We start from the raw sequence: 10544 nt of genomic DNA on the forward strand, positions 1-10544 counted from the left end.
AAAAAAAAAAACTCGTGAGCTCAAGCAATCCACCTGCCTCAGCTGCCCCGAGTGCTAGAATTATAGGCATGAGCTACCAGACCCTGCCTGCTACTCTGGTGTTTCACAGGAATAAGTGTAGATGAACAATGCTACACCACTCATGATATCACCAGTGTGGATTTGCTAATGTAAAATGAGGTGTGAAGTCCACCAGAAAGCTATTCCATATACATCACATTTGCAGGGCTTCTTTCTAATATGGGTTTTTCAGTGTTCAGAAGATGTGAGCGATAACAGAAGGAATTCTCTCCACTGTGGAGTTGCTAGTATCCCACAAGAGCTAAACTATAACTGAAAGCTTTTCCATACTCATCATATTCATATGGTTTCTCTCCACTATGGATGGATGAGGCCTGAGCATTGGCTAAATCTTTTCCCACACTGACCTCACTGGCATGTTTTCTATCCAGTATGAACTCTCTGATGTATCAGATGTGAGCTCAGTGGCAAGTACCTGGTTGGAGCCATTAGAGATTTCTGTGCAGGTTACCCTGAGGGCCTTTAGGCATACTGAAAAAATGAGGAATCAGAGCATAAGGAAGTGTCACATTTCCAAATGTGCAGAACAATGAGACTGAAATCTAGACAACTTGGACAAACTGGATGTTATTATATGGGGACAAATAGAAATTGCTTTGGCCTCTTAAGACTCACTACTTTTCTTTGCAAAGGAGAACACTGGTAATCTGTCAAGCCTGATGCTGTACTCTGTGGGTCATTTGAGACGTCTCAGACTAACAGTGATCAACAGAAGGCTCTTTATTTTTTTTTTTTTGTTTTGAGACAGAGTCTCACTATGTTGCCCTCGGTAGAGTGCCATGGCGTCACAGGTCACAGCAACCTGTAACTCTTCTCACACTTTTAATTAATAGTTATTTCGCTAGTCTACTCTCTAAGTGGTCTTGAGTAAGATACTTAACTTTGCTACAGAACAGTTTTCTCATCTATAAAATGATAAAAATAGTACCACTTGCAGAATCTTGAAATAGGATGTTTTAGCACTGTGCCTGTAAAAAACTATGGGTTCAATATTACGTTAAAAAACAAATCAGGCTCGGTGCCTGTGGCTCAAGTGGCTAAGGCGCCAGCCACATACACCTAAGGTGGCGGGTTCAAATCCAGCCCAGGCCTGCCAAACAACAATGACGGCTGCAACCAAAAAATAGCCGGGTGTTGTGGCCCCAGCTACTTGGGAAGCTGAGGCAGGAGACTCGCTTGAGACCAGGAGTTGGAGGTTGCTGTGAGCTATGATGCCATGGCACTCTACCCAGGGGGACAGCTTGAGGCTCTGCCTCAAAAAAAAAAAAAAATCAAATATTATCTTACTTAGATCCTGTTAGGACATTTTTAGTTCAAAGTTATAGAAAATAAGTACCAAGACATTTCTTTAAAGTTTCTTAGTGCTGTCCTGATGTGGTGGCTCATGCCTTTAATCTTACCACTTTGAGAAGCAAAGTGGAGAGGATGGCTTGAGGTCAAGAATTCAGGAGTTGAGACCAGCCTGAGCAAAAGCCGCACCCCCATGTCTACGAAAAATTACCCAGGTGTGGTGGCATATGCCTGTAGGCTCAGCTAGTGGGGAGACTGCAGAAGGAGGATCCCTTAAGCCCAGGAGTTTGAGGTTCCAGTAAACTATGATGATGCCACTGTACTCTCATCAGGGCAACAAAACAAGACTCTGTCTCAAGAAAAAGAAAAACAAAAAATATCCTCTTAATTGAAGATTCTGTACATTTCACATTATATTAGCATACTTCTAATATTAAGGTTCTTGTTTACATTTTATAATGTAAAAACATTACATACTCTGAACTATTTAAGCCTTATATAATTGCTTTTAATTTTCACATTAGCAAAGAAAGATGTGCCTCATGAAACAGGAAAAAAGCAGTAGAGAATTTATCTTTATATCCTGAAAACATTGGTGATGTTTTCATTATATGGCCTCTCATGTGAGAGGACAAAGACAGAAACAAAAGAAACATTAGAAAAAGCAATCTATGAAGTGGTTAGAGAGAGAGGAAACAGACATCTAAGGATTAATATATAAAAGAGGAAGGATTAGAAGGATCAGCAGCAGCAAGAATTGGGGAGGGAAGACAATGTAAAGAGAAAGAACTACACAGTGTGATCAAAGAGGACCTTGGGAACTTTGGGTCTATGACACATTTCTGGTATTAGGCTTAGAGGGAAAAAATGAAGTATCACCTCAAAGAAAAGCAGATGAGGACACAGGAGAGAACTCTGAGGTATGTGTGAGGAAACCTTCATCCATTATCCATTTTTCTTCATATTTCATAGTTAATCTTCTAGTTTCTATCATCACTTTCTGCTAAATGTCCCTTGCATACACCCCTACCTTTACATTTCTGTTACCATCACCAGTATGGAACCTCATCAATTCTTGTCCAGATGACCATAACTGCAGCCTTGCTGTTACTGACTTTGTGCTTTTCTCTTCCTAGTTATCCTAAATACACTTAGCAGACTAATTGTCATTACTGTCATCCTTTCACACCCTACTGAGAAACTTTTCATCTCTTCTCTTCTACAACAATTCTAAATTCCCAATCCTGGTTTCTAGGACCCATATATGAGCTGGTCTTCACAAATCTTACTTTCTAGCTCATGACTATACTGTGCTCATGACTTTATACTGTGGAGAAGTCAAGTAGCTCCTCTTTGTTAGAGGGTTTCCTTTGTCTAGAACATGCTAGGGTAGAAAAGGGGGTTAGGGAGTGCTGGTCTTGGGATAAGGGAAATTTACAATTTTATATGGAGATTTGCCAGAATAAACCTTAAGGGGCAGTATGTGCTAATTTATTAAAAATTAAGAGTAACTTATTCTTGTGTTTATTATTAGGACCATTCATACCTAAAGTGATAATATATCTGTTAACCTTTTAAACATATGAGTTTTAGAATAGAGATGAATGCAGGTTGTCTCTGCAAGTATGGGTAACTTTCCATTAAAACATAAAACAGCTTTATAAGATCAAGGGTGCAATATAGGATAGGCTTGGCACCTGTGGCTCAAGTGGCTAAGGTGCCAGCCACATACACCTGAGCTGGCAGGTTCAAATCCAACCCAGGCCCGCCAAACAACAATGGCAGCTGGAAGCAAAAAATAGCCAGGCGTTGTGGTGGGCACCTGTAGTCCCAGCTACTTGGGAGGCAGAGGCAGGAGAATCACTTGAGTCCAGGAGTTGAAGGTTACTGTGAATTGTGATATTGTGATGCCATGGCACTCTACCCAGGGCAACAGCTTCAGGCTCTATCTCAAAAAAAAAAAAAAAAGAAAGAAAGGAAAAGAATGCAATATAAAAGGCAAATATCATCATATTCTATGTACCTGCAAATTATATTATACTTGTAAGTATATCATCATGTATTTGTCCCTTTCTCTATCATTATATGTATTTCTCTATAAAATATTTTATTTTTATTTTTGTCCATATGTTTCTTCCTCTTTGCTTCTTTGTTCTATGACATTTTCTCAATTACTTCACTTTTATTTGCTTTAATTTGATCACCTCATAAAAATATCCCATGTTTTGGAAAATATTCTGGATAAGGAACAGAATTATCTTTTCCCTCATACTAGTCAAAGACTCACAGGAAAACATGTTCTCTACTTTTCATTGGATAATAAAGGAAAGGATCACCTATAGTTACCAAGACTAGTTTGATGAGGCAGATTGACTCTCATGTTTCTTCAGTGACATGTACCACATAGCATTCTCTCCCTTTCCACAGTGCAGTAGGAGGTGGGGTTCTGAAGAACCATAATGGGCCTTGGTCTCCACTGGCTGGAATTGGACACTAAGTGCTGGTCCAGAAGGTAACACCATTTTCCTAAATATTTTTTGTCCATGTCCGTGGACTGGAACCTGAGAAAAATAAAGTTTACAGGAGAACTTCTGTATAACACCCAAGGGACAGTAAAAATTGAACATACGGAGATGGTTAACATAAAGAACTAGACCTACTACACTGATATGTTTCACAGTTGACCTATGAAAATTAGATCAACTTAACAAGGTAATGAATATAGGCAGGTGGTCAGCTAGGGAGGTTCAACTGTATTTGGGCATATGAAAGAATCTTTGTTGGAGTAAAACATCTCCTAAAAACAAAGAGAACCTCCTGTAGGAATACAAAACTGAGGAAAGAAGAATCATGTCTAAATCAACTATAAAATGTAGAGTGGTACAAAACATACAGGAAAGGAGACATAAATCCACACTAAACACAGAGCCACTGCAAGTTTCATTACTCAATCTCAGGGCCTCTCCTCCCATTGTGGGACTCCATCCATTATGGAAGTCTTAGATAGCCCATCTACTACCTACCTGAAATACTGCTTCATTAGTGCCCCTCTCTAAATTTTCCAGTATGGTCACTGCCTCCTCTCCACTCTTTGGGTAATGTTTACACACCCAGGCCTGCAGATTCCCTGGAAGGATGCTCAGGAACTGCTCCAGCACCAGCAGTTCCAAGATCTTCTCCTTGGTATGGATTTCTGGCTTCAGCCACTGACAACAGAGATCCCAGAGCTGGCTCAGGGCCTCACGGGGACCAGGAGAATCCTGGTAGCAGAACAGCCTAAATAGTTGCCGGCAGAGTTCCTGCCTGAGGGGATCAATTCTCTGTACACAAGTGCCCTGCCTTGAGATAATCTCTTCCTCTTCTATCTTTACTATCACAAGTCCTTTGTCCTCTGGAAAGTTCTGAGCTGCCGCTTTCTTTGATTCTGTAGCCATCTCTGGATAGATTATATTATCAGAAAACTCACTTCTGCTTTGGGAAGGGTCTTCTTTAGCTTCAAGAGCTCTCCTAAAGGATCAAAAATTATTATTACTCTCTAGGAAGATGAAAGACCACATCATAGAAAGCATTATTCCCCATTACACAAAAATGTATTAGGCATTTATTGTATGTAAGAGCACTCATTCTGCCCTGTGGAATACAACTACTATGTGATTTCTACTTCAACACAACTTAAAATTTAAAAATAAAACAATTTAAATTAGAAATTTTAAGCTTAAATGTAATAATTTATTAGGCATTTACTGTATGTAAGAGCACTCATTCATGCCCTGTGGAATACAACTACTATGTGATTTCTATTTCAACACAACTTAAAATTTAAAAATAAAACAATTTAAATTAGAAATATTAAACTTAAATGTAATACTAAATATTAACAAGCTACATGTGATTACATTTTATAAGGAAAATCTATTTCAGGCTCGGCACCTGTGGCTCAAGTGGCTAAGGCACCAGCCACATACACCTAAGGTGGCGGGTTCGAATCCAGCCGAGGCCCGCCAAACAATAATGACCTGCAACCAAAAAAATAGCCAGGCACTGTGGCGGGCGCCAGTGGTCCCAGCTACTTGGGAGGCAGAGGCAGAAGACTCGGCTTGAGCCCAGGAGTTGGAGGTTGCTGTGAGCTGTCATGCCACGGTACTCTATCCCGGGGAATAGCTTGAGGCTCTGTCTCAAAAAAGAAAATCTATTTCAAAAGAGAAAAATGATAGAAGTGCTTTATAAAATAGGAGATGGGAAAAATGTAATTGATTGCAATGGTCAAGGGAAGCTTAATAAAAAAACAAAAATTCTAAAACAAAATTCTAAAGAATAGATAAGACTTGACTAGGAAGAGGAAGGGAGAAAAAATGGGAAATTACAAATGGGGAAACAGTTTGAACAATTGGTTAAGGATAAAAACAGAAGTAGGAAAGCAAAAAGTTTAGTAGATTTGTATATGAAAATTGTAGAGGTAATGTTGGAGCCATACTGTAGAAATGTATCAAATGTAAAGTTCATGAGTTTAGACTCAGCGCCTGTGGCTCAAGTGGCTAAGGCGCCAGCCACATACACCTAAGGTGACGGGTTCAAATCCAGCCCGGGCCCACCAAATAACAATAATGGCTACAACCAAAAAATAGCCTGGCGTTGTAGCTGTGGTCCCAGCTACTTGGGAGGCTGAGGCAGGAGACTCGCTTGAGCCCAGGAGTTGGAGGTTGCTGTGAGCAGTGAAGCCATGGCATTCTACCCAGGGGGACAGCTTGAGGCTCTGTCTCAAAAAAAAAAAAAAAAAAAGTTCATGAGTTTAGAGTTTATCTTTTAGGCACTGGGGAGCCAATGAAAACTTCTGAGCAGAATGACCTGCTGAATACTGTGGAGATGATTATGTTCTTCATTTCTAGAGTGGACTGCAATATAAAAACACAGAGGCCACTGTATTCATACAAGTGTGAGGAAAACACACGCTTGGATTGTTATATACTCAATTTGGAAACAGGATTACTTATAAATCTCTTATATATTAGAGAGGGCAACTTTTCTTGAGAGCCAGAGCTTAATTTCAAGCAGTGTAACTAGACTGGCTCTTTCCTCAAAGTCTCAGTAGGTTTCTTCTTATCCTATCTGTTCCTTCTCTTTCTTTCTAGTTTCATGGCTCAGTCTATGTTGTGGCCTCATCTCACTAATAAAATGAAATATAGTAGAGTCTCCATAGCTGATCACCTCCTTCAGTTGACCTAATTTTCATAAATTGGACATGCACCACATGTATGTAGCAGTTTAGTAGGTCTAGTTCCTGATGTTGATGACCTCTGTATTGGCCAGTTTGTTTCAATTCTTTGGGTGGTCAACTTTTTTTTTTTTTGAGACAGAGCCTCAAGGTGTCCCCCTGGGTAGAGTGCTGTGGCATCACAGCTCACAGCAACCTTCGATTCCTGGGCTCAAGCGAGTCTCCTGCCTCAGCCTCCCAAGTAGCTGGGACCACAGGCACCCACCACAACGCCCGGCTATTTTTTTTTTCATTGCAGTCGTCATTGTTTGGCAGGCCTGGGCTGGATTTGAACCTGCCATCTTAGATGTATGTGGCTGGCACCTTAGCCACTTGAGCCACAGGCACCGAGCCTGGGTGGTCAACTTACAAAGGTCCTACTGTACTACCAAGCTGTACCATGATTTGTTTATTAGCCTTCTGTGAGTCCTGTTATTGAATTTATCAGTTTGTCAGATATTATCAGTCTGTGGGAATGGTCAGTTTTGGATCTGAAAACAAAAATAAAGGATTTACAGGTGAAGGCTTACAGAACAAAAGCAAAATGGAAATAGCTATCTTTCAGGTTCTTTTACTAAACATTTCACTAAGGTGACTACTGACTAATGCACTGATATACTTTTTTAAGACTCTTATCACAAGCAAAGCATTGGGATGGAAGTTGCACAGCAGTACTTTACAAGACAGTCTGAGTGCAAGACTGTATCTGCTGCATGATCATATGAGAACTTTGTTAGAAATAGATTCTTGGGCTCTTCTCCTGGAAATGAGAACTTGGTCAATATGGCATATTCCTGAAAAAATCTATATTCTGACATAACTTGAGGGATTAAAAAAATGTATTTGAGTTTGCAAACTAGTTGGGAAGAAATGACAAAAAACACTTACGGACATAAAGCATTTAAATAAAAAAACATGTTTCGCATGACACATACATTGTAAGTGCTTAGTAAATATTGAATGAAGTACTAAATGAGTTGTATGATGGACAAACTGAATGTCCTAATGGTTCTGAGGTAGAGACTGTGAGTGGTAGCAAGTACTTCTTAGAGGTGATGTGGCTTAAATTGGACAGTAAAGAAAAAGATTCAGAAAGGAGAGGACAGGAAAAGAGTTGAGGAAGTAGGAATGAACAGTAGATTGATGGTGAAGTCAGTTTGCAGGGTATGATGACTGGAGTGATTAAGAATTCTAATAACCTCTGATAAGAAATTCCTTAACAACAGTCTGAGTTCCCACAATTCTTAACACATACATCTCCTAATACAGCACATACTACCTTGTATTATTTTGCTAGCCTGTTTTTTTTTTTTTTCTTTTCGAGACAAAGCCTCAAGCTATCCCCCTTGGTAGAGGACTGTGGCATCACAGCTCACAGCAACCTCCAACTCCTGGGCTCAAGTGAGTCTCCTGCCTCAGCCTCCCAAGTAGCTGGACCACAGGTGCCCGCCACAGCGCCTGGCTATTTTTCGGTTGCAGCCGTCATTGTTTTGGTGGACTGGGGCTGGATTCGAACCCGCCACCTTAGGTGTGTGTGGCTGGTGCCTTAGCTACTTGAGCCACAGGCACCAAGCTTTTTTTTTTTTTTTTTTTTTTGCCCCCCCCTTTTTTTTTTTTTTTTTTTTTTTAATCAATTGACTGCTGTTCCATTAGGTTAAGGACCATGAATCATTAATATATGTTCTGAAGCCTCCATATTTGTTGGTTAACTGAATGAAAGGGGAAATTAGTAAAGTTTGATATGACCTCTGTTTTGGATATTCTGTATTTAATATGATTCTAAGACATCTATTTGGAAATCATTTCCAACAGATAGTATAAGATTTTCATAATGGAAAGGTGCTCAGACGGGAACACAGATTCTAAGTAGCTGATTCTACAACATGTGGTATCTCCTCATATGGCTGACTGTCCTATCTCCTTGTGTCACGTCTCATCCATTTAAAACTGAGTATGCAACTCCAGATGGAATTATTTAGTTATCAGGATTTTGATATATCCCTCCTGAAGCCTTTTTAACGTCAAGCTTAGCTATGAAATAGTTTAGCATCTACTACTTTACAATTATTTTACTAGGGGAGACTTACAAAAATGGCTAAGCTGATGTGTATACAAACCGTATGAGAAAAGAAAGGAAGGAGTAATTAATCGTGATGAGAAAGGTGGAGGTTGAAGAACAGGGATTCTGATGAATGGGATCTTGGTGTGCACATTAGGGGTGGGGATGATGGGAGCGAGTTTTGTTGGTGGAGGAAGGGGAATCAGAGGAAATTCAGTAGAGACTACAGAGCAGAGCTTCAAAGTCCATGTTGGAGAAGCCTCCCACAGTTTCTGTGTTTCTCTCATTGAGGCACTTTCCATATTCTCGTAACTGCCTACTTTGCCGTTTCTAGTTCTACAAGGAAAGCAATGGGTTAGAGTTGGCATTACTGCATCCCCGATAAGCAAGAAATACTAACTACTACGTGAATAAATTTCAAGAGCCCAAGGTTGTCCCCACTTTTCCTGAAATAGGGCGGTTATTCCTCTCGAGCGACCCAGGCGTTTGGGAGTGGCTCCCCTGACAGTTTCTTTTGGCATACAGCAGCAGATCATAGACTTCTGCCATCTTTCCCCGCTCCACCCGGCTAAACCTGGCCACTCTCACTTTACCAGTTACCCGAAATTCAAGGTCAGTAGTGATACTGGAAAAGTGGCGCCCCAGCCAGCTCAGCCGAGCAGGGCCTGGGAGGGGACCTACCACCTTGTCTTGGTGACAGCAGCCGGCAAAGGAACCGGCAGGCTGGAGCAAGCGGGGGAGCTTTCCTCCTCCAGAGGCTCCAGTAGAGCGGTGCTAGAGGACCTGCCAATCAAGGGAAAACACTGGTGCCCATCCCTGATTGGTCCATTTTCAATCCTGCTCCTGATTGGTCCATTTTATAGACCAATCACAGTAAGCTATTACACCTATATAAGACGCCTGAGCAGCGATCCTGGGGGCAGATCTTCGCAGACCTTCAAGGAAGATAGAGCGGAAGAACAAGACTTCAGGAGGCTGTTGCAGACCTTCCAGGAAGAAGGACCGAGAGTTGTGTCACTTCTACTGCTGAGCGTGCTGTACAAAGAGGCTTGGCCCTTTGTAAGAGTTGTGACAACTCTACTGCTGATCCTGCTCTACGAAGAGGTTTGGCTCTTTGTAGGAGTTGTGACACTTCTACTGCTGATCCTGCTCTACAAAGCGGCTTGGTCCTTTGTAAGAGCTGTAGCACTTCTGCTGGTCCCTGCCCTGCAAAGAAGCTTGGTCCTTAGTAAGAAGCTGTAACACTTTAACTGCTGACCCTCCTCTGCAAAGAGGCTTGGTCCTTTGTAGGAGCTGTAACACTTCTGACTTTCCTCTGCAAAGAGGCTTGGTCCTTTGTAGGAGCTGTGACACATCTGCTGATCCTGCTCTACAAAGCGGCTTGGTCTTTTGTAAGAGCTGTAGCACTTCTGCTGGTCCCTGCCCTGCAAAGAAGCTTGGTCCTTAGTAAGAGGCTGTAGCACTTTTACTGCTGACCCTCCTCTGCAAAGAGGCTTGGTCCTTTGTAGGAGCTGTAACACTTGCTGACTTTCCTCTGCAAAGAGGCTTGGTCCTTTACAGGAGCTGTAACACTTCTGCTGACTTTCCTCTGCAACGAGGCATGGTCCTTTGTAAGAGCTGTAACACTTCTGACCTTCCTCTGCAAAGAGGCTTGGTCTTTTGTAAGAGCTGTAACACTTCTAATGCTGACCCTCCTCTGCAAAGAGGTTTGGTCCTTTGTAAGAGCTGTAACACTTCTGACCTTCCTCTGCAAAGAGGCTTGGTCTTCTATAAGAGCTGTAACACTTCTGCTGACCCTCTGCGAAGAGGCTTGGTCCTTTGTAGGAGCTGTTAACACTTCTGCTGACCCTCTGCAAAGAGGCT

The 10544-nt window shown here is 41.5% G+C and overlaps 1 protein-coding gene across 1 annotated transcript; it reads right to left on the reverse strand.

Annotated features, from left to right (window-relative positions):
- Positions 1-3722: 3722 nt before the first annotated feature.
- Positions 3723-4805, reverse strand: ZNF165 (zinc finger protein 165). Its single transcript, XM_012812768.1, has 2 exons — positions 4395-4805; positions 3723-3932 (listed from the first exon to the last, which is right to left on the reverse strand). The coding sequence occupies exons 1-2, from the start codon at positions 4803-4805 to the stop codon at positions 3723-3725; spliced, it is 621 nt and encodes a 206-aa protein (XP_012668222.1).
- Positions 4806-10544: the final 5739 nt, after the last annotated feature.

The sequence above is a fragment of the Otolemur garnettii genome, unplaced genomic scaffold (assembly GCF_000181295.1).
Source record: "Otolemur garnettii isolate 467f Iridium unplaced genomic scaffold, OtoGar3 scaffold00223, whole genome shotgun sequence".
NCBI lineage: Eukaryota > Metazoa > Chordata > Mammalia > Primates > Galagidae > Otolemur > Otolemur garnettii.

Bases quoted from the DNA above. Each gene is read 5' to 3' on its own strand.
- ZNF165 (XM_012812768.1), bottom strand. From the start codon at position 4,805: ATGGCTACAGAATCAAAGAAAGCGGCAGCTCAGAACTTTCCAGAGGAC. The intron at 3,933-4,394 runs GTAGGTAGTAGA...TATTTTTCTCAG, and splicing joins CTAATGAAGCAGTATTTCAG to GTTCCAGTCCACGGACATGG.